This window comes from Leptonotus elevatus, chromosome 18 (genome assembly GCF_054856555.1).
Source record: "Leptonotus elevatus isolate MCC_2025b chromosome 18, RoL_Lele_1.0, whole genome shotgun sequence".
Classification (NCBI taxonomy): Eukaryota; Metazoa; Chordata; class Actinopteri; order Syngnathiformes; family Syngnathidae; genus Leptonotus; species Leptonotus elevatus.
The window spans coordinates 16,685,024-16,705,726 of record NC_141256.1 but is presented as its reverse complement, the minus strand read 5'-3'; the positions used below and the strand labels follow the sequence as shown (position 1 = coordinate 16,705,726).

Below are 20,703 nucleotides of genomic sequence, written 5' to 3'. Positions count from 1 at the left end.
TTTGGGGTAGTGGGGTGGATCGGTATCAACATTGGCAGATACTGAACCCAAGGTATCAGTCGTGAAAAAGGCGGATTGGAGCATCCCTACAAATGACACTCGTTTCAAAAGAAAAGCATCAGCTGGAAGATCATTGCAATAATAGTGTCGTCCAGCAGAGGCCAGTGTGACACTTTCACACAGTTTGGAGAAAGTCTTCCCATAAAGAGCGGAAGAAATTAGAGTGAACTGACCCAACTTTAAAATACTACTTTGAACCCCTAACCCTACATTTGTAACCGTGAGCCTTCATTGAAACTCTACCCTAAAAGATTAAACCTACTTTGAAACTGGCGTTTACATTTTTTGACCTCATTTTATAACCATCTATAAATTGTGACCCTGACCTTCATTTGAAACCTGAGGTCAGACATTCTGACGGCATTCAACCACTGTATTCTGAGCTCGGACTGGGATTGACCCAAGAACAATAGAAGGAGTGGACGCACACTGAACCGGGGCGCATTTCGGGGTGTCTGTGTCTTACCCAAGGACACCACAGCCATGCATGCGTCTGGGGATGCTGGATGTGCACGGCCATAAATCTGGGTCCTCACGGTGACAATCTTAGCGACTTGGCCACATAACATAATAATTATACAGTGACTATGTCGTGTATTTTTGTCAATGTGTGGGGGTTTTGAAATGTAAGGCCTCAAAACTCGAGGGACTGCTGTATTAGCAAAAGTCATTATGCGTTTCAGCTGACACCTTGGACTCCTCGTTCTCATTCAGTCACAGGAAGTACAGTCAAGCTTCTTTGGTGAGAACAACGTCTCAACTAATAAAATTGCCAGTTGTAGTTGTGAAATACGACTGCACCACCATCCTGAAATTAAAAAGCAACGTTTTTCCGCGAGTGCAGCCTGTGAGGCTCACTTGACATTGTGGCGATCTCAATTAAAGACTGCTTGTGAAGCGTAGACCACCAACAGAAACCCCACAAAAAGCAATCTCATGTGGCTTCATTGAATCAGCCTCCTTTAATAGGCGTTCAAGACATGTTCATTAATACATTGACAAACGGCTTTAAAGTCATTTCAAAATTTAATAAGCTATTTAAAAAAAAAAAAGGCAACACAAGCTTTCACAAGCTTAATTGACATTTGATTGAGTTCCTTACTGCACACCCTAAAAAACAAAACAAATAAACGACTATTTGTGTTAAAGTTCTTGCACTGGATGGTTTATAACTTAAACTTGATGCGGTTTAACAAGCGTGCCGGCCGCTCACCGCAGATTTACACCTCATGGCCAAATGTACCTTAGAGCCAGTGATTGATGGCATGTGGTGGGGAGAACAAGTAAACCCAGCAAAGACTTTTCATTAAATACTCCATAGAGTTTATTGCATTGCAGTGCATGCCACGAGTTTCCTCACAGACAGAATGTTCTAAAAAAAAAAAATTAGCTGGTTGTAAACATCTCATGATACCTGAAAGCAAATTATACAAAATAAAGTAAAGGACCTAAGTTCCACTGTTTTTGTTATTTAACTGTTTGAATGTTTTTTTTAATCGAGGTTGTGATGATTATAAAACATTGTTTCCGATACACTTCAATGCAAAAAATACATTTTATCTATCTGATCATTCTATTTCATTAACAATAGAATAATCAATTCTAAAAATATTCCTTAGTGTCATCCCTAGAACAGACATAAAAACTTCAGTGCTCTAACTTCCAGAAAAAACGGATACTTTTAATTTACTTCCGTAAAATGGTGACTGGCACAAACGAGCATTACTATGTGACACTTTAATCAAACAATTCCTTTACATGATATTGCTTTTGCTTATGACGAGCATACAAACCAGGTATATTGTTATTGTAGTCAAACGACATTTCATCACATTTTGAAATCAAAATAATCCGCACAAATCAAATTACAACAATCCAAAATCCTTTCACCGACCACCATTTTGACTTGTGAAGTAAACTTAGAATTGTCCATAGTAACATAATTTGCTTCTATCGTTTTCCTCATTAGGTCGGGTTATGTGCCCCACACATCCAAAACTTAATATTGGACATTAAATACTACAGTACTTAACAGTACGGTACCATTTTACTGTATTTGTTTACATACAGTGGTGGCGACTATTTCATTGCGCTTTGTGTATAATATTGATGGTTTGACAGCTCAGTTAGCAAAGCAAACCCTGCCAGTGCTACTAATGAATAAAAACATACGGCAGAAGAAAAATAATGATACGAAAAGACATTACCTGGAACATTAGCCGTGATGCTTTATGCCACTTTTGCTAGCAGCGCGTCAAAAGGCGGGAGGAGGAGAGGGCGGGACTACCGGCGGCGCGCAAAACTTGTTCATCTGTCAATCAAAGCCCTGAATGGGCTTCAACCAATTCCACTCTTCTCCAGTCAGTCTGCGCTCTGCGCCGCCTCGTCGTCGTCGTCGTCGTCTTGGTCTTCGTCGCCTCACCTGAGCTCCGCTAATGGCCGCCAGCATTCCAAACCAAGCCACTCACTTGTGGAATGGGAGCTCACGTCGCTGACTCCCAAAATGTGCCACAGCCCCGCCGTGGTTTTTTCATACCGTAACGTCGCGTGCTGAGTGTGCTCGAGTAGCCGCCGCCGCCGCCGCCGCATCCTCTTGTTCCGTCCTCGAATCCGAACATGGACGGCAGTGGTCGGACTTGAGGCTTGCTTGCTTTCTTTCTTTCTTTCTTTTTGCTTCCTTCGCCTTCGGAGAAGAGGAGAGACATGGCCCGCCCGCTGGTTGTCATCCACTCGGCGGTCCTGTTGCTTCTCGGGAGCGACGTGTTCCTGGTGGGGGCAAGTAAGTGACTCCGCAGACGCCATTCGGACAAACAAACAAACAAACAAACTCATTCAATCGTCAAGATGTCTTTTGGAACACTTCATTCATCAATTCATTAGGTAGCCTAAACCCGAACGGCGACATGAACATGCAACATGAAAGAAATATAGTCAATCAAAAATGACGACGATGATGATGATGCTCAATTTTGCTTGACAGTCTGAGTCTGTCGCTGTAATTTGTGACGTCCCACAATTTTTGTCTTAAATCTATATTTCTTTAATAGATCTATGAAATAGACAATTAAAAAAAGGTGAAATCCTCCTTGAGGGATCATAATTGGTTCAGGGGGAAATTAAACGTACAAACCACATTAAAATCAACATTGTTAAGCTTTTTAAAATTTGCAGGACAGGAGATGGGGGGGGGGGGGAATGATGCTCAATACCACTTTTTGTTAGACCGATACCAGTACGAGTACTCAACTCATGAGTCGTCACCAATACCACTACATAAAACCTCCAATGTTTAGTGGGATTAAAATTAAAAAAAAGACAATTTGAAAGAAATCCCTATAAATCCCAATATAGCATTTTCCTTAAAACTGCATGAAATTAATGTCAACTTTCTATAAATCTAATTTCTAGTTCCTGATCCAAAACAGAAGAGGGGAGCCGATAGTGGTATCGGCCACCGTCGCGAGTGCCGATACCTTGAAATTAAGTTTTAAACCAGCCCCACACTGATACTCAAAAATCCCTTTTTATCTTTTCTAAATGAGAGCGCTCAGTGCGTTCTGGCGTGACGACTGACCAGGCTGAAATAATGGCCAGCACGATGGCCGAGTGGTTCAATAGCCTGCCTCACGAATATCTGAGGTTGTGGGTTCGGATCTCGACTCAGGCTTTCCTGTGTTGAATTTCCTCCCACCTCCCCTAAACATGCACATTAGAATCATTGAAGACTCCGAATTGAATTTCATCTTCCTTACTCGGGTCACGGGTGTGCTGGAGCCTATCCCAGCCGTCTTTGGGCAGTAGGCGCGGGCATGGTAAACCCTGAACTGGTCGCAGTCCAAATTCAATTTGAGTGTGAATCGTTGCTGTGTCCATTTCCTGGTTTGCTTATGACAAAACGCATGAATGTTTTACTGGCTCATTTTTAGTTAATGGAAGCAACCAAAAAATCATCATTGGCAAGTGTGCCTCATTGTGCAAAATGTAAACAAGATTAAGAGGACATTGAGAGGATCTCATTTAATACCTTTCAATATTTCCAATGTGCATGCATCCACTGCTTCATCCCTTCCCCGACATATTTATGATGCCTCCGAAAAAACCAGAGTGCCACTTCACCATTTGTCTGTGCTTGGGTGGGATCGCTCGCACCCCCCAGAGAGCAACTTTTTCAAAGGATCATCTCGCGCGTAAATGGAATGCAGAACGTTTTTGGCGACTTCGCCCGTGCACGCCGGGAGGGAGGTGACGGGACTGCCTCACTTAGCATTCAAGGTGGTGGGCGGGAGGGGGCGGGGTCGGTCTTCGTGCTCTATTTAAATGTAATCATTTTTGCCAAGTGGAAGGAATTATGAATCAAATGTCTCAAGTAGAGTGAATGGAAATTCATTATTCAAGCCGCCGCTGCTCTCTGCGAGGCTTAACTGAACTCAGGGGGGGAAAAAATACAATAGTTTGTTGTTGTTTTTAACTATGTTTATTAGAGATGTAACGATATCCAAACATCACGATACGATATTATCACGATATTGTGGGGAGGTATGCGATACAAAAAATATTGTAAAAAATAAAAGCTCATACAACAAAAAACACACAATATTGTGCTTTTGTACATTACAGCAATAAAAAATATGACAAACATTATACATAAAAGATATGGAAATATAATATATATATTAAGGGAATTGCTCATGCAAGCACACATTGAGTTCCTACACATATTGACTCTGTTCACAAGCATATTACATTGCCCCTCATCTGACCATTAGTGTGGATTTTAAACATAGAAGGGCCAAAAGATGCCTTGTGAAAATTAAACTGCACTAAAAAAAAAACTAGCCACCAGAGGGTGCTAGAATTGCACAATTAGAAACCAACCTGACTTTTTTAACAGATGTGCTGCTTTTAATATCGTGACATGACGATATATTGTAACAGTTTTAATATCGCGATATCACGATATTGCCGTTATCGTTACATCCCTAATGTTTGTATCATTGAACTGGAACTTGCCATTGCCACTTTACACCTGACTCGACTAGCAAGCACTGTTGAGGTCACTCTGAATTTTAATATTCGGGAGCCATAATGTGCATTTGTGTGCTTTTTAAAGGTCTTAGCAAGCATGCGGCGGGGCTCATATCTTTTTTGTATTGGCAACCTGCTGCTTGTAAACCCGCTGATGCATCCGCAATATTTGCCGCCGTCATCGTTTTTGTGACCGTCACATGTCTGTGGCATGTTAGAGGACATCAAGCAAAGTCGATTGGCCGCAAAAGGAGCTTCCAGCGTCAGGCTTCATCTGTGTAGCAATTGCATTCATTTAGATGGACACCTAGTTGTGGTCCAGCAGACACAGAAAGACACTTTGTGCTAACAAAAAAAGGACAAGATGTCCGCCACTGTGGAGAGCTTGTACATGTATAGGACTTAACATGTCTACTGCTATGTTGTTGTTGTTTTATATGGAAGCCTGGAACTCCCAATGTGGAGTAAAACATTTGACTGGCAAATATGTTTGAAGTATTTGCAAGTATGTTTAAGCATACTTGAAAATACGTTGGAATGCACTGTACTTGCAGGCTAAATACTAAAAACTAAAAAAAAATTGTCTTTTCCCCACAATGCCACATGGTATTAACTTGACCTGCGCATACCTAGTGGCATTATGACAAAAAAATGCTGATTGGAAATCATGCACTTTGACATAATTATAAGAAATTATGAATAAACAATGATTACTTAATTTTCATAGTGGTACAACCTCAGTCCTGCTACTATATCTCCTCTAGCCTCACGGTCAGGTCATGACATGGTTTTAAAAAATATATATATTTTGATTAGATTTTCTTGAAAACTTTTTGGGTGGCGGCCAGTTTACTTGGGTGGCCCACCCAAGTATTACCATGGTGTGGGAAACACTGCATTGTTTACTCCACATAGGCAGTTCCACGTTTCTGTAGTTTTTGGCTGGATTTACACAAAATTCTTCACAGTGAACCCCAGGGATACGGTCAACATATATTTTAAACACCTTCAAACTTATCAAACCACAATTCAAAATTTTAAAACATTTTTAAAAGTCCACAATTTCTAAGCTAAGACTTCCAGTACTTTACAGGTTCTATATAAGACGCCAAAGAACGTAGGAGGTATTAAATTGCGAGCGAGTGCCACTGAGAGGTAATGAAGACAGAAGTATGATCAATAATCCACAAGTGCGGGGCCTGGGTGAGAAGCGAGCGTTTCACACTCGTACCTTTGGCAACGTTTGCTCCCTAATGTGGGAAGCTTGACTGAGTCATACTGCAGAAAAAAGCAAAATGAGTACTCACCCTGTTCAACACGCTTGACAGGAACACTTGGAGGGATCATGCAAGGTTTTGAGGTTGCTGGTTTGGGCATCGGCGTAAGAAATACTGATAGACTGATATGTTTTATTTTCTGGGCTGATACCGATTATTAGTAGTCAAGGAGACCGATAACCGATATCGGGAGCCGATATTCACTTGCAGTAAAGGGAAAAAAACATACTTCAAATCTGAACTTTGTTGAAATGTTTTGAAGCATGTTATCTGAGACAGTAGACATCTTTGTTTTAAGTTTAATTAAAAAAAAAATGTGCTGAGAGTTCTCGGGGTCATCAGCATTTCTCCTAAAGCTAATTGAAAATAAATAAATAAATAAGTAAATAAATAGTTCCCTGAAGTTACCCCAGTAACTTGATCTCTTTATCAGCTGTCAGATTGTTTTAAAAAGGCTGATATCATTTAAAATGCTAAGTATCGGTGCCAATAACTGAGAGTTGTTAACTTGAACGAATATGCAAACAGCCATCAAATCCAAATGATGTGCATGAGGCGCAAAAAAAAAAAAACGTCTCAGTGTCAGCATGAAGTGTAGATGGAACGTCACTCGTCAAACTGCCTCCCTGACAACCTGACAGGTAATATTGTCTTATTTGTTCCCATTCTACTGTCGCGATTACGCCAAGCTGGCTCGCTCGCTGACAGTTTTATTATTCAGCTGCTCAAAAACCAACAACCCTAATCAATCTTTTCTCTCTCTCTCTCTCTCTCGATACTCTGATTGCCGTGAATAAAATATTGAGAGGACAGTGTTGTTGTATTTTTAATCGGCCACCTCAGCCAGCCTGCAGCACTTTTGCTATCTCGCGGTTAGATGGAGGGAGCCGCTAATGTGTTTGGCGTGAGCCAGAGGCTATTATTCATCCCGGTAACGTGCCCGCATCCCAAAAGGGTCTTCCCATTTGTCCTGGCAGACAACAAAGCTCGGCCCCCGCGACTCCTCGTCTCGCATTTCAGCTGTTGTGTCACGTGAAGGCCGGCGTGGCGTCCCACTGACGCTTATCGCTGCAAAGTGGAACACGGAGGACGGAAGGCTTTGAAATCGATAAACATATTAGCAGTGGAATGGCTGTATCCAATCAGCAATATGGATTAGATATTTGCGACCACTGAATCCAATTCTGTTTCTTCCTTTGGTTATCCAACCTCACTAGTGGATGTCAAAAGCCACTCAACAGCCCACATTGGCTTCATTAGTACTGAGATGGTCACTTCATATATTAGCGATGATTCATGGTCAGATTACCACCTGGCTCCACAAAATGACTTGTGGATGATGCATTATGGGTATGGGCGCATCCGCACAAACCCTCACTTGGAAGGGGAAGCAACTCTCAGCTGATTTTAAGACTCCAGATCAAATTATATCGCCGTGACGATAAAACCATCTGAAAGCAAGCCGTCTGCGGCGTGCCAAAGTACAAAGACTATGGGACCATTACTGTACATTTTTGGGATGACTCATTCTCCTCATGTCTAAGTTGAAGGACAGCAAGAATGACGTGTTGTTCAAGAGACACGTTTGTCTTTTACAAGCTCCATCCAAATGGGCACCCATTTACATGACTTTTTTGTTGATTAAGCTTCAGACAGTCACTTTGTATCCGTCCTTCCTACGCTTGCAACAAGAATCAGCCAAACGGTGATGACCTGACAGCAATCGCCCGCGTGGGTGCCACAAACCTTTCTGTGAGCGTGCCAAGGTCCAAGTGTCAAGTCGAACCTCCTTGTGGTTTACAATTCCGCCGCAATGAAGATATTCGGCTTTTGCTCCAGACTCCAAGACCCCCATTGAGTGCCGCTTTGATGTCGGAAAACCTAAAACCCCCTAGTACAGGGGTGCTCAAGTTCGGTCCTCAAGAGCCCCTATCCAGCCTGTTTTCCGTGTTTCTCTCCACTAACACACCTGATTCACGATCAGGATCGTTATCAGGCTTCTGCAAAGCTTGCCGATTAGCTGAGCATTAGATTCAGCTGTGCTGCAGGAGGGAAACATGGAAAACAGGCTGGATAGGGGCTCTCGAGGACCGAACTTGAGCACCCCTGCCCTAGTACATGTAAGGCAGGTACCGAAACCAGCATGTTCTCAAAAGCTATGGTAATTAATTATCTTTGACGTACTACGTGCTCGGTTCAATCCGTCATTTTTCTCCATTATAAAGTGCCAGCACCACCAAACGCAAATTCGTAGTCTCTTCCTGATCCCATTCCAATTAGTGGCGAGCTAGTAGCAAGGAGAGATTTGGTAGTACGGCACCTATTTGCTAATATTGGCTGCATTTGGCAACAACTGCACATCATCCAAAAGACCTTTATTTGACAATGCAACACATCCACTCGCTTGACCTTCTCCACTGTGACAACCGCATTTAGAAGCATGTCAACGACAAAATCCCGGTGGATTATGTCCAAATCGTATATCATGTGACCTGAATCAAACCTGCACAGGCCCTCCATTACTGCTGAACCCCCCGCCCCCCCCAGCCGGTCTGTTCCTTTTTTGTCTCACTTTGCAATCAGCCTTTCTCTAAACGGTGATAGATGGCCGCCCGGTGACACAGAAAAGAAACATCAAGGGAGGTGGATTTAAAAAAAAAAAAAAAAAGAGAGAGATGCTGCGTGTTGGCTTTAAATAGCCTCATTTGTCAAGATGAGGGAGGGAGGGTGATAGGGGTTGGCTTTGGACAAGAGACAAGTGCCATTGTAGCCAAAGCAGTTTGTCTTCACAAGTACGTAGATGAAATAAGGGCTGTTTTATCAGCGCTCGTTATTTTTGAACAGTGATTTAAACCCGACTGAAAACAAACATTAGTGCCGCCGGTTGACGACAATTCCCTCCACTAAGGAGGCTCGATAAGCAGAATCATGCAAAGTAGTTGCAACAAAGCTGGAACAGAGGACAATAGAGACGCCGTTGGTTGGAATATTGCTTCGTTTTACGCAGCATTTGCATCTGTACTACGTCGCGGGTCTCCTCATTACAAGACAGTGCTGTGTTAGTTGTTTATTTTATTTCATAGTAAGCAGGAACTCCAAACACCTGGAGCATTTCCACAATATTTAGGAGAGCCCAATCAATTCCGGTGTCGGCGTGGGTCCAGGATTTGTGGGCCGAAACGTTATAACGACCTCAATTTCTCAATGAATTATGAAGGAATCCTTAACATGCTTTCGAAGATAAAAACGAGGTACGATTACAGTAGAACAAGCGTCCAGATCGACATTGTCCCATAGGAGCAATAAAGTACGTATCTATTGACCAATCTGTCCTACATAAAGAACGTTTAAAGCTAGCACTTTAACACGACGTCTTAATTAGCTTTGAGGACATATGCCGTCCGTCCACCTAATTCATTTAAACAAAACAAACAAGACTCAAATAGAACGACTCATCCAATTTCAACATCCGCAGTCTGTTCACAGATTGTCAATCAGAACCAGCTTGCAAGCAGATGGCCCAGACAATTTACCAGGTAAGAAACATGCGTCCGTTAATAAGACCTTCCTGTTTCCTTCTCATCCGCCTTCAGATCGTCCGCCAGCTCCCGTCAACGTGTCCGTCATTCACCTTCGCTCTGACTCGGCAACCGTTTCCTGGGAGGTCCCCGAGGGAGAAATCATAATTGGCTTCTCAGTCTCACAGCAAGTAAATCCAAAAAATATAAATTCTTGTATGTCCCGGTTCATCATTGGTGCCAGTCTGTCGCACATTCAACACCTTCAGGGTTCGAGATCCATTAAGGTCGATTTTCAATGTATTCCTCCCCTCCCGCAAACTCTTAAGAGGCAGGACGGACATATGCAGCGGTTCATCCGGGAAGTCAACACCACCAGTCGATCTTGCGTCCTGTGGGACCTGGAGGAGGAGACGGACTACATCATCCAGGTGCAGTCCATCGGCCTCTACGGGGAGAGCCAAGCGAGCAAGAAGGTCCACTTCCGCACGCTCAAGAAGACCGACCGCTTTCCCTCCAACAGTTCTAATCAAGGTTGGCTAATTGTCTTCTTTTTTTTCTCTCAAGAAAAAAAATGACAAACTCAACCAAGTACTGATTGTATGTATTAAGAATTTCATCTCACGGTTCAAGAACAGCTTTCAATTTACTTTGGGTGTACCTTTTTGGAGTTGACTTTCCACTGATATTTTAACAGTTCCTGAAAATGTCACGTTAATATTTAGATGACCTTGGATGTAGCCAATTTTAGCAGAGGTGGCCATTAAGGCAAAATTGAAATTGCCAATTGAAGCAATTCAAAAACCAATCTCAGGGCAGTTTGGCACTTTTGAAGCAGCAGCCAGCAAAAGTGTAACGATGAGCAACCTGAAGCTTTCTCGAACATCAAATCAGGTTGACGGGGTTGTTCCTATTTGATTGTCTGACACCAACGTATTACTCATACACGATTACGAAACTTAAACGAGTGCAAGTTCAAAAGAGGATCCGCCCAGTGGCATTACTCTTCGTTCCTTTGCTTTTATACAGTATTTAATAAGGCGGAAAATATTAGCGCTACTTATTGGAAGTTAAAAGCCCCTCGCCGATGAAAGCTAACGAAGCCTGAGCGTAAAGTGCTGAGTGTGCAAAAGACCCTTGCCGCTCAGATGGCCGCCATTCTTTGAAGGCTCTTGGAAAGGCTTCTCACTGCAGCATTAATCAGGATTTGAGAACAACCCCCCCCCCCCCCCCCCCCGCTTTCTACTTACACATCTGACGGGGGGGGGGGGGGGGGGATCAGCTTCAGTAGGTAATTAGTTTAGCAAGTAGCTTTGCTTAAATGTTTTCAAAAACTGTTCGTAAGATTTTGAGACATTTGCCTAAGGCTAAGCTACAATTTGCTGTCCCGCATTTAATAAGGATGCGGAATGTGTGGTTTGTCCTGCAAATGTGCCGCAACGTATCAGGAATGCAAAGTTGAACCCAACGAGTTGATTTTGTAGCGCTCGTGGACCTTTTGACGTGTCGCTCCTTACTTACTGGAAAGCCGCTTTCCCCCAAGACATGAAGCCACTTTTGAAGAACATCACAGGGCTGCGGTGACGCCGCGCTAACGACTTGTAATCGGGTTCCGGCATGCATAATTCTATTCAAACGAACCCACATTAATAAGACGGATTACAACGTTGAGAAGATGTGAAACTTCTCTCTGCCGCCGCTGATGATATCCTGGTGGGAGATTTACATTGAAATTCCTCCAGCCCTCTAGAAAAGCTTCAAAGTATTCAGCTGGGATTTGAATTCACGGCGGCCACTTTGTCGCAGTCAAGCCACTTCTTTTCAAGTCTATTGATTTCGAGCCTTCCAAATTGCAAGAATCCACAAAACCCATCAATCAATACCGCTTCTGGTATCACTTTTCATGCAACTCTTTCGGAACATGAAATTGATTTTTAGTTTGAAAATATTAGAATCATACGTATGTGTTGGTAACCATACTTGAGATGGCATCTTTGATGGTTGCTAACAATTGTAATTTAGGCCATAAATGTTCAACAAAAATTCATGGCCATTTGCAACCATGTTTTTCTACATACATTTTTTTCGTAAAGATGTGCAAAAAAACACAGTTGGGCCATTCTGTTGAATATTAGCAGACATCTTGTGCTATTTGACTTTCAAAGAGTCAATAAACGTTGGGTGAACGCCTTTCTAGGAACAAGCCTTGGTTTTGGAGAAGAAGCGTTAAGCTGTCACAGAGCTGAGGAATCTAAAAAGAATCTTTTCACAGGAAGGAAGGACGGAGGCTCCCCTAAGACGTGACGGCTGCTCAATATTTCAAAGGCTTGTCTTTTGCTGAGTCAGATGCTGCACACCAAAGTCATGCTTTAACTCACAATTTACAACAAAAGGTGTTGCTTTTTTTAAATTTATTTTTTTACTACTGTAACAAGATTTTTTCCCCCTTTTGTTTTGTTTGACTAGCGCTCATCTCTCCGTGGTGCAATTGACCACTTTTATCTGCTTGAAAACACAGAAAGAGAGAAAAGCAACAACACAATTGTTATTGTTGTATAATTCATTGATCGTTCCATACCTGACCTATTGCATTGAAGTGTGTGTGTGGGGGGGGGGGGGGTGCAGCCAAAACCACACGACACTGAATCCATCTTTCTTTGACAGAAACGCGCCATTCGTGTCGTTTGCGGTTGCGGATACAGAGACCACACTAATCCATTATTTATACAACTAAAAACCTTAAAATTGAATGGATTGATGGAGTTTAACCGCCTTAAAATATTGTATAAAGCCCATCGTGAAATTTTACCAGTCAATTTACAAGCTAAATTCATAAAGAGGGAAAGTGAGTACAAATTAAGATAAACAGATATTTTATCCAAACCGAAATATAAAACAAAACAACAATCTGTGGAACAATCTGGATTGTAAAACAAAATCTTCTCACTCTATTTGTATTTTTTTTTTTTTATGTATAAAAGCACAATTACTGCAAAATGATGAATTATTTTGTCGTATTGTTACACTTGACCGCTCGCTGTCATTCATTTTGTTTTTTTTGTGTGCTTTTTTCTGTTGATCAGGGGCAGACAAAACAAGTTTGACTTATTTCTGTCCCCTTTCATTTCTTTTACTTTGAATTTGAATATTGCCTTTAAATGGTCTTTTTTTTCATTTTACAAATGAAATGAAATGAAAAATGTGTTCTTGCGGGGAAGCAAGAAGCTAACAGCATTTCAATTGATTTCAAGGGAGAAAAAAGAAGAGTCAATGGAGTTGACTTTTCCTTCCGTCTACTATTTCTTTCATACACACCAGCACAGAGTGCAAAATATCAATCGAGCAAAGCTCAATCCATCTTTTAGTGGCCGGCACTTGGTATTTGCTATTTGGGAGCCACTTTTCAGGGCTAATCAGGCTAAGTGGACTGTTGGAAGATTTCCATGTATTTGGACTTCAGAGTCTGCTGAATGCAAGTCGAGCCTCAGTCAATCCACTTTAGAGGACCGGCCCGAAGCGCAAGATGGATTTTTACTCGCTTTAATGGCCAGCGCGGCCACTTTGTTAGCATAGCGTTTGGTCAAACCTCATGTTCATGTCATGCGTGTCCACTCCTCTAGATGACCCAACGGTGCAGGGCCTGGAGAGGTCGCGACATCTGCAGACAGGAGAGGTCATCATAATAGTGGTGGTTTTGCTCATGTGGGCAGGTATGTTTTTTTTTTTTTTTTTGGTAAACACATCTGACAATATGGAGAGAAAATACACTACTGGCGCATGCTCATTCATTTCATACAAAGTCAAACAGAGCATGAAAGAAATTAGTAGGGGTGTTAAAATTAGTGCCTTAATTTTGAGTTCATTTAAAGTTCCTTTAACGCCACTACTTGGAAAGCTTGTACTGGGAAAATTCCAGTCGCATATATTGATATTGTCATTGGCCACCCGGTGAGCATCATGACATTTCTCTCATTTGTGGATGTGAAAATAGTATTTTTCTGTCTTGTGGTTTTTACTCTTGTGGACTCAGACTTGACTTGGACTTTTGTGACTTCAACTTGACTTGGACCCAATAAAGGTGGACTTGACTACAGAGATTATAGTTCAATTTCTGATTTTGTTTCAATTCTAGTAACATTCTAAATTGTCATCGTTTTTATCCTATTTTTTCTGCATAGAAAACTTCTATAATGTTCACAATAGCGACTTTTGTATTATCATTAGGGGTGTCAAAATGAGTGCATTAATTTAAAGTTCCTTTAACGCCACTCTTTTTTTTTTTTTTTTAAATGTGCGATTAATGACTTTCTTGGAAAGCCTGCACTGGGGGGATTCCAGTCATAACGCAGCAGACACGTCCACGGCAGAATTTCACTACATGTTAAACATTAGATCGCTCTTAATATGAAAAAAAAAAATGCACTGAGCTGTCAGTCTTACAAATGCAATTGTGCCATCTAGTGGCAGAAATATGACCTCAACACAATTCAATATCACACGTTTTTTTACAGTACATCTTTATAATTTTAACAGAATTTTATGAATTATTACAAAATTACTGTATCAATGACTAAAAGATGCAGCCATATTTCTATTAGTTTATTTTTTTTTCACTTTTATATTAACAAGAGAATGAAACTTAGAAATAATTATTTATTGTACATTTTTTATACATTTAGAACAGCTATAAAATGTGCGATTAATCATGAGTTAAATATTGAAGTTATGCGATTAATTACAATTCAAAAATGACACCCCTAGAAATAAGTAAAAAAAAAAAAAATAAGTAGAATTCTCAACTTCATTTCTAAAGCGCTTTCACAACAGCCACAACTGATATTGGTGTCCAAATGTCAGCTGCTTTAAGTGTTTTAATAAGATTGCGACACAGATGCTATTGGTTAGCTTGCGTTTGAATGTGCGCTCCTCCGGGCCTGCCTAATGACGAACGGAGGCACAATGCAAAGTGGCGTGTCTGACAGCGAGCGCCGTCTCAAAGCACAAGAGGGCCAAAGTGAGATGCTAAACAATGCTAATGAGACGCAAGACGCCGCAACAATTCAATCGTCACGTGAATTCATTAGGAGCCGCTCGTTCGCAATAACTGTGCTTTCAAACATAATTAGCCAATTAACCGCAGATTTATGACTCGCGCGAAGCTTCGGCGTGCATGATAATGCTTGTCCACTCGTACGTATTGAAGCATTTTCTGTAATGATTATCTCGCTCGGGGGTTGTGGGGTATGGAGGACCAAAACTGCCAACATTAAAAATGAATAAATAAATATATGACTAACAGATATAAAAATATATAATTCAAAAATTTAATCAAAAAAATATATATAAATTAAAATAAAAACAACAATATCCATAAATAAGTACAAAAATAAAAAACGAGATTCAAAAAATACAAATAAATTTGAACATTTCGTCTTGGCAGAGCGTCTGCACTCTGCATCGGTAAATGTGAGAACATGGTGTTTTTATTTAATGATTGATATTTAATTCTATTTATTTTTGTATTTATTTTTGACTTATATATATATATATATATATATATATATAGTTGTATTTCCATTTATATTTATTTATTTTTATTTCATTTTTGAATTTTATATCCATTTATATTCTCAATTTAAGTCATTTATTTATTTATTTTTATTTTTTATTTGGGCAGTTTTGGTCCTCCATAGTGGGGAGCCGGAGCTTTGCTTAGCTGAGTTGTGGGGAGCAAAACATTTGTCCGGGTGCAAGACAAGCAACGCTTGGGATTGCTGCCGCTTCTGAAGTGCACGTGACGGTGGTCAGTGTGTTTGCGCGCGACAATAGCGAGCGTCCTTTCTTTTGTGTGCAGCCGTCATCGCGTTGTTCTGCCGCCAGTATGACATCATCAAGGACAACGACTCCAGCAACAGTAAGGAGAAGGTCAAGCCGTTGTCGGAGAGGAGCACGCCGGAGCACCACAGCGGCGGGTTGCTTAGGAGCAAGGTCATGCTTTTTTAGCGTGTTAGCATTATTTATTTTCTATTTAACAATAGTATCTTGACTTGTGAGGTTTCCAGGTTGCACGCATTTACTCGGTCAATTTATTTTTGCAAGCCAAAATCAGATCAGCTGGAAAGAACTTAGTAAAAAAAAAAAAAAGGGAGCAATTAAGGTGCTATGGCATGTGGGCAAGGAGAGCCTCAGTCAGTGACGCACTTTCACTTAGGGGTGTACTCACTTTTGTTGCCAGCCATTTAGACATTAATGGCTGTGGGCTGAATTTTTAGATCGATTCTGGTTCAGAAGGTTTCAAGACGGCTTTGGAGCAACATTTTATTTTTGTGCGCGTGCTGAAAATAAAGAATCAGTGTCAGTGCAATTAGGCTGGCAGGAAGTGGCACCGTGTTGGCAGCGCCAACATCAAACCTGATAATGCAGCACTCTAACCTGATTACACGCTCATCTGAACATGGCGCGCGCGAGGATTCCAAAACTGGAAGACCACAAATCATTGAAGTCGTATTGATTAAATTGCGCCGCTGGTGCTTCGGGAAGAATGATCTTATTTAAACGGCCATAAATATCCGCAACGATTAAAACGCATTTCATGGACTGACATTTGTAAATGTCACACAAAAGTGGCAACCGCAGTGTCGGTTGGGCCCGGACCGAAGAACCTTCCGGAGGATTCCATTCAAAACGCCGACTACTTTGCTGTACTTACTCATATTCTCGTTCTCCCTTTTTGTGAGCTCATTGAAATGTTAAAAGGCTGTTTTGCCAGCCGCGTCCTTCAAACTGAAAGGCCATTTCATTCGGATCGGCTTTTCGAGCGTAATCCTCGTACGTCGGCGAGCTCATCTATCAAATGGCATTCAGTCAAGTGCGGCGGATGACGACCATCGCGCTCGTGGTTGCACACGCGCCACTTTTTCAAGGACTCGCAAAGTAAGTGGCGGATGGAAGTTGCAATTAGCTGCGGAAAAATCCAGAGTAGACGTTAACAAATGGCAGCGCTCAGTATTAAAACCTTCAATTTGAAACACTAACCATTGTTGGAAACCCTACTTTGAAAACTGAGGTCACATATTTTGGAAGTTGACATTTTTAACCAATAATTGAATTGCTACCGTTATAAATTGTGAGCCTTTTTGAAACCCTACTCCTAGTTTAAAACGCCGACCATATGTTTAACACTCATTTGAAACACTACCCAAAGTTGAAAACCTAATTTGATACCCCAACCATATTTTAAAACCCTACTTTGAAACCCTAGTCCAAGTTTAAAACCTAATTTGAAACCATATCTTTTTCTTCTCATTTGAAACTCTACCCAAGTACCCATAGTTGAAAACATAGTTTGATACCCAAACTATTTCTAAAAACCAACTCCTAGTTTAAAACCCTCATTTGAAACCCCAATCAAAATCTTAATACACTCATTTGAAACCCTACCCATAGTTGGAAAACCTACTTTGAAAACTGAGGTCACATATTTTGGAAGTTGACATTTTTAACCAATAATTTAATTGCTACCTGTTATAAATTGTTAGCCTTTTTGAAACCCTACTCCGAGTTTAAAACCCTCATTTAAAACCCCAATCATATCTTAATACACTCATTTGAAACCCTACCCCATAGTTGGAAAACCTAAATTTGATACCAACTGATAAGAACTTCTTAAAACCCTAATTTGAAACCCTAACACGAGTTTGAAACCCTACCCATAGCTGAAGATGTCATCCATCAATGATCAAGATTGATTTTCAAACCAAATTTACTGGAAGGACTCGATCATTTGTGTGTTAATCGTTTCCGGGTTTTGAATATTTCATCTTCAACTCTCGCATTACATTTTGTCTGAACTTTTCTTTTTTTTCTCTCGTTACAGTTTCACCCATCCGTGCCGTCCATCAACATCATCGAAGTGTGACGGCAAAAAAAAAGAAGTGGTACGCCGCCCGACCTCTTTATTAGGTACACCCGAGACGCCAACGGCTTCTGTGGCCACTCTTGCCCACCTCCCGTTCATTGGACTCTGCGGGTGTACCTAATGAAGCGTCCGAAGCGGTGAACGACGTCACCCGCGAGAAGGAGCGAGCGAGAAGGAGCGAGCGAGAAGGAGCGAGCGAGAAGGAGCGAGAAGGAGCGAGCGAGCGAGAAGGAGCGAGCGAGCCGTCACGTGCATGCAAAGAGAATAGGTAGGAAGACGCAAGTACACCATGAAGCATCATCTTTTGCAATACAACATTCAATCTCTGGGAGTTCAGCGGCATCACTGTAAATAATTCATTTTTGATATTGACATTACTTTCATTGGACGTCGCCATGACTAGTTTTAATAGGCCAACACTACTCGATCGATATCAGTGGTTTGAAAACTGGAGTCTGAAAAATTATAATCAATACAGTTGTCACAAAATAATTTCGAAATTTATTTGTTGTTCTTTTGCTGGACAATTAATAATAAATTCCTCTAGGGGTCCCCGGACCCAAAATATTTGTGAACCCTCACCCTATATGATTGTGTGAATGTTAACGAGGTGCCAAATAGACATCATTCATTATCAATACCTAATCATATTTTCCTCCATTTGTCTATCTATCTACTGTGCGTACTAAATGGACTTGCATGTACGCCATCTGCTGGTAGAGATGCGCATTGCTCAAATCAACAACAGATCCAAAATGGACAAATATGAATGTAGAACCAACTTGTACATTTTCTCAACAATTGTATTAGCTTCAGTGCCAAATAAAAAATTTCAATGTCAAATGCACCTCAATCACTTGACATGAAATTGAATTCCGCTGAATATCTTCACATAGAAAGTACACACGGTGATATTTTATAATCTCACTGCAGCCTATCCACACCTGGGGTACTTGATGGCCTGTTACCATGGCAACATGCTGGATTGATACAACACGGAGAGCCTTTTGGCTCATCACTTGAAAAATAAAGCGGGGCTACAAAAAAATAATAGTATAGAATAGTAAGTGAGACGAGCGAGTGCATCTGAAAGCAAGCGCAGTTTCTTTGACATGATTTAATATGCAGTGTACACAATATGCAAATAGGCTTATTTATTATTCATATGAATTTGGTCCCCAAAAAAAAAACAGTGGTTATTAAATGTGCCAGTGAGTATGCCAGGTTTTTTTTTGTTCAAACATTTCCACAAGCTTGTAAGCGTACATACGGCCGCATTGCCATATTGCAACAAGTGTCTTGATGTTAATTGGCGGGTGATCAATAAAGTTCTTGTTAGCATACATTTGTTGTGTGCACATTATTGAACATAACATTGCGGCGCCGAAGATCGAGCTTTACTGCCGTTGTTCGTTTCCGTGCGGTGGTCGAAATCAGAAAAGCCCAATCTTATTTTCAAACCCTCTATGAAGACTTTCACCTTGTTGGGACAGAAATTGACGGGCAAGTCCAAAGTCCTCCACGAGACGCTTAAAATGTGATTTGCGATTCGTCGACGAGCTTTAACGTTGATGTAAAAAATGGTGGAATGTGTCCAGAAGAAAATCTTGGAAACAAATCATTTTCAAGACGCAAGGTGGTTGTCCTCATTTTGACGGGACGGATGGACGCAGGCTTGTTGTCCTCATTATGATTGGATGAACGGTGACGACATGGCGGTTGCCCACACAGTTTGAAAGTTCACAAGGTTGCCATCTTCGTTATGATTGCCCGGAGAAAAAAAAAAAGGGTGTTTTGGGTCCTTATTGTGATAGTTTTGAGGGACAGTTTTGGCGGTGGTCCTCAAAGAGTCAACACTGTGGGACGACCCCGGGGGCGTTGGTGTTTGTTTGAGCTGACGCGCACTGCGCTCCAGTGTTTTGTTTTGATCCATTTTGACGCCCGCGGGCTCAAAGCTGCATCGTCAAAGACGGATCAGGAGCCGGGCTCGACCATTCTGACAAAAATACAGGGGACAGGTTTGGTTTTTTAAAAAAAAGAAATTTATCCTTCAATGGTCGTGTGAATGTTCTCGGATGATGATGACGACGACAAAGTGAAATCAAAAGGCCGACTGTGGAGAAATGCGCAGCAACGAAAAGAAGCAACTAAGACTACTAAGTGACAACATTGTGGAGCGAGCACATGCCGGAGTCCAGTGGGAAGCAAAATGGTCAACATGTGGTCAACAAGTGTCCACACTTCCAACTCACCACTGCATGCGTCCTCTACGTCCATGCTGCTGCATGTCACGCAAACAAGACAAAAGCAACATCTCATACAAAAATGAAAAACCTTTTGTGCTCCAAAAAATAATAATAATAATAATATCGACTCCTTTCAATTTCCATCCTACTTGAAACTCGTTGCTTGACGGTTACCTTGACAGTTGGTCGTCCGGGCCGTCGTCCACGTCCTGTCGAGATGCAACACAGAAATCAATACACGCATGCATTTATTATTTATTCCGCGCATCTCCTCTTCGGGTCGTCATAACAAAGCACGATTGATTTAATTAGCATTGGCATCAAATGGTTTGTTCTGTCCAGTCGGTCTGCTAACAAGACTCGCGATTGTGGCGCCATCTAGTGAGGAACACCCGCATTGGCATCTGCTCACTTCATCCATTTCCAACACTGAACGAATGAATTCCTTTTTCCGATACTGCATCTGTACTTTGCTTACATTGTCGTTTTTCTGACGGATTTTTACTTTTGAAAAGCGATATCTGTACTCGAGGCGCTCTCGAGCGGCCATGACGGCGATCTATTTAAAGGTTAGAGACGCATTTTCGGAATATGGCCATGAAAAATGTATTTGTTTGAGTGCGGGCCTCCCACCCAGGAGTCGTGTTTGACGGGCCGCC

General features: G+C 41.5%; 2 protein-coding genes and 1 long non-coding RNA gene across 10 annotated transcripts in view; 1 reads left to right on the top strand and 2 right to left on the bottom strand.

The window, feature by feature from the left end:
• LOC147158935 (uncharacterized) overlaps positions 1-2,501 on the bottom strand; it is a 26,635-nt gene extending 24,134 nt beyond the window's left edge. Inside the window, exon 1 of one of the 2 annotated variants that reach the window (XR_015090797.1) lies at positions 2,268-2,501. This is a non-coding gene — a long non-coding RNA (uncharacterized LOC147158935). Of the gene's footprint in view, positions 1-526; positions 632-2,267 lie in introns of those variants that run through there. The other variant, XR_015090798.1, reaches the window with a different exon arrangement.
• Positions 2,375-20,703, top strand: part of fndc4a (fibronectin type III domain containing 4a) — a 19,675-nt gene continuing 1,346 nt past the window's right edge. The window contains exons 1-6 of one of the 3 annotated variants that reach the window (XR_015090796.1): positions 2,376-2,839; positions 9,956-10,071; positions 10,210-10,414; positions 13,501-13,590; positions 15,735-15,868; positions 17,757-18,066. Coding sequence is in view for 2 of the 3 variants with exons in the window: in XM_086061019.1 (XP_085917145.1) it covers positions 2,764-2,839; positions 9,956-10,071; positions 10,210-10,414; positions 13,501-13,590; positions 15,735-15,868; positions 17,757-17,798 (663 nt within the window). In the remaining variant the exon portion in view is untranslated. Of the gene's footprint in view, positions 2,840-9,955; positions 10,072-10,209; positions 10,415-13,500; positions 13,591-15,734; positions 15,869-17,756; positions 19,142-20,703 lie in introns of those variants that run through there. The other 2 variants (XM_086061019.1, XM_086061020.1) reach the window with 2 other exon arrangements.
• LOC147158933 (low density lipoprotein receptor adapter protein 1) overlaps positions 18,938-20,703 on the bottom strand; it is a 15,570-nt gene continuing 13,804 nt past the window's right edge. Inside the window, exons 7-10 of one of the 5 annotated variants that reach the window (XM_086061014.1) lie at positions 20,678-20,703; positions 20,219-20,253; positions 19,956-20,079; positions 18,938-19,794 (exon numbers count right to left, since the gene is read on the bottom strand). The exon at positions 20,678-20,703 is cut by the window's right edge and continues 105 nt beyond it. In XM_086061014.1, the coding sequence (XP_085917140.1) occupies positions 19,762-19,794; positions 19,956-20,079; positions 20,219-20,253; positions 20,678-20,703 (218 nt within the window). In that variant the 3' untranslated portion in view covers positions 18,938-19,761. The remainder of the gene's footprint in view (positions 19,795-19,955; positions 20,080-20,218; positions 20,254-20,677) is intronic. The other 4 variants (XM_086061015.1, XM_086061017.1, XM_086061016.1 and 1 more) reach the window with 4 other exon arrangements.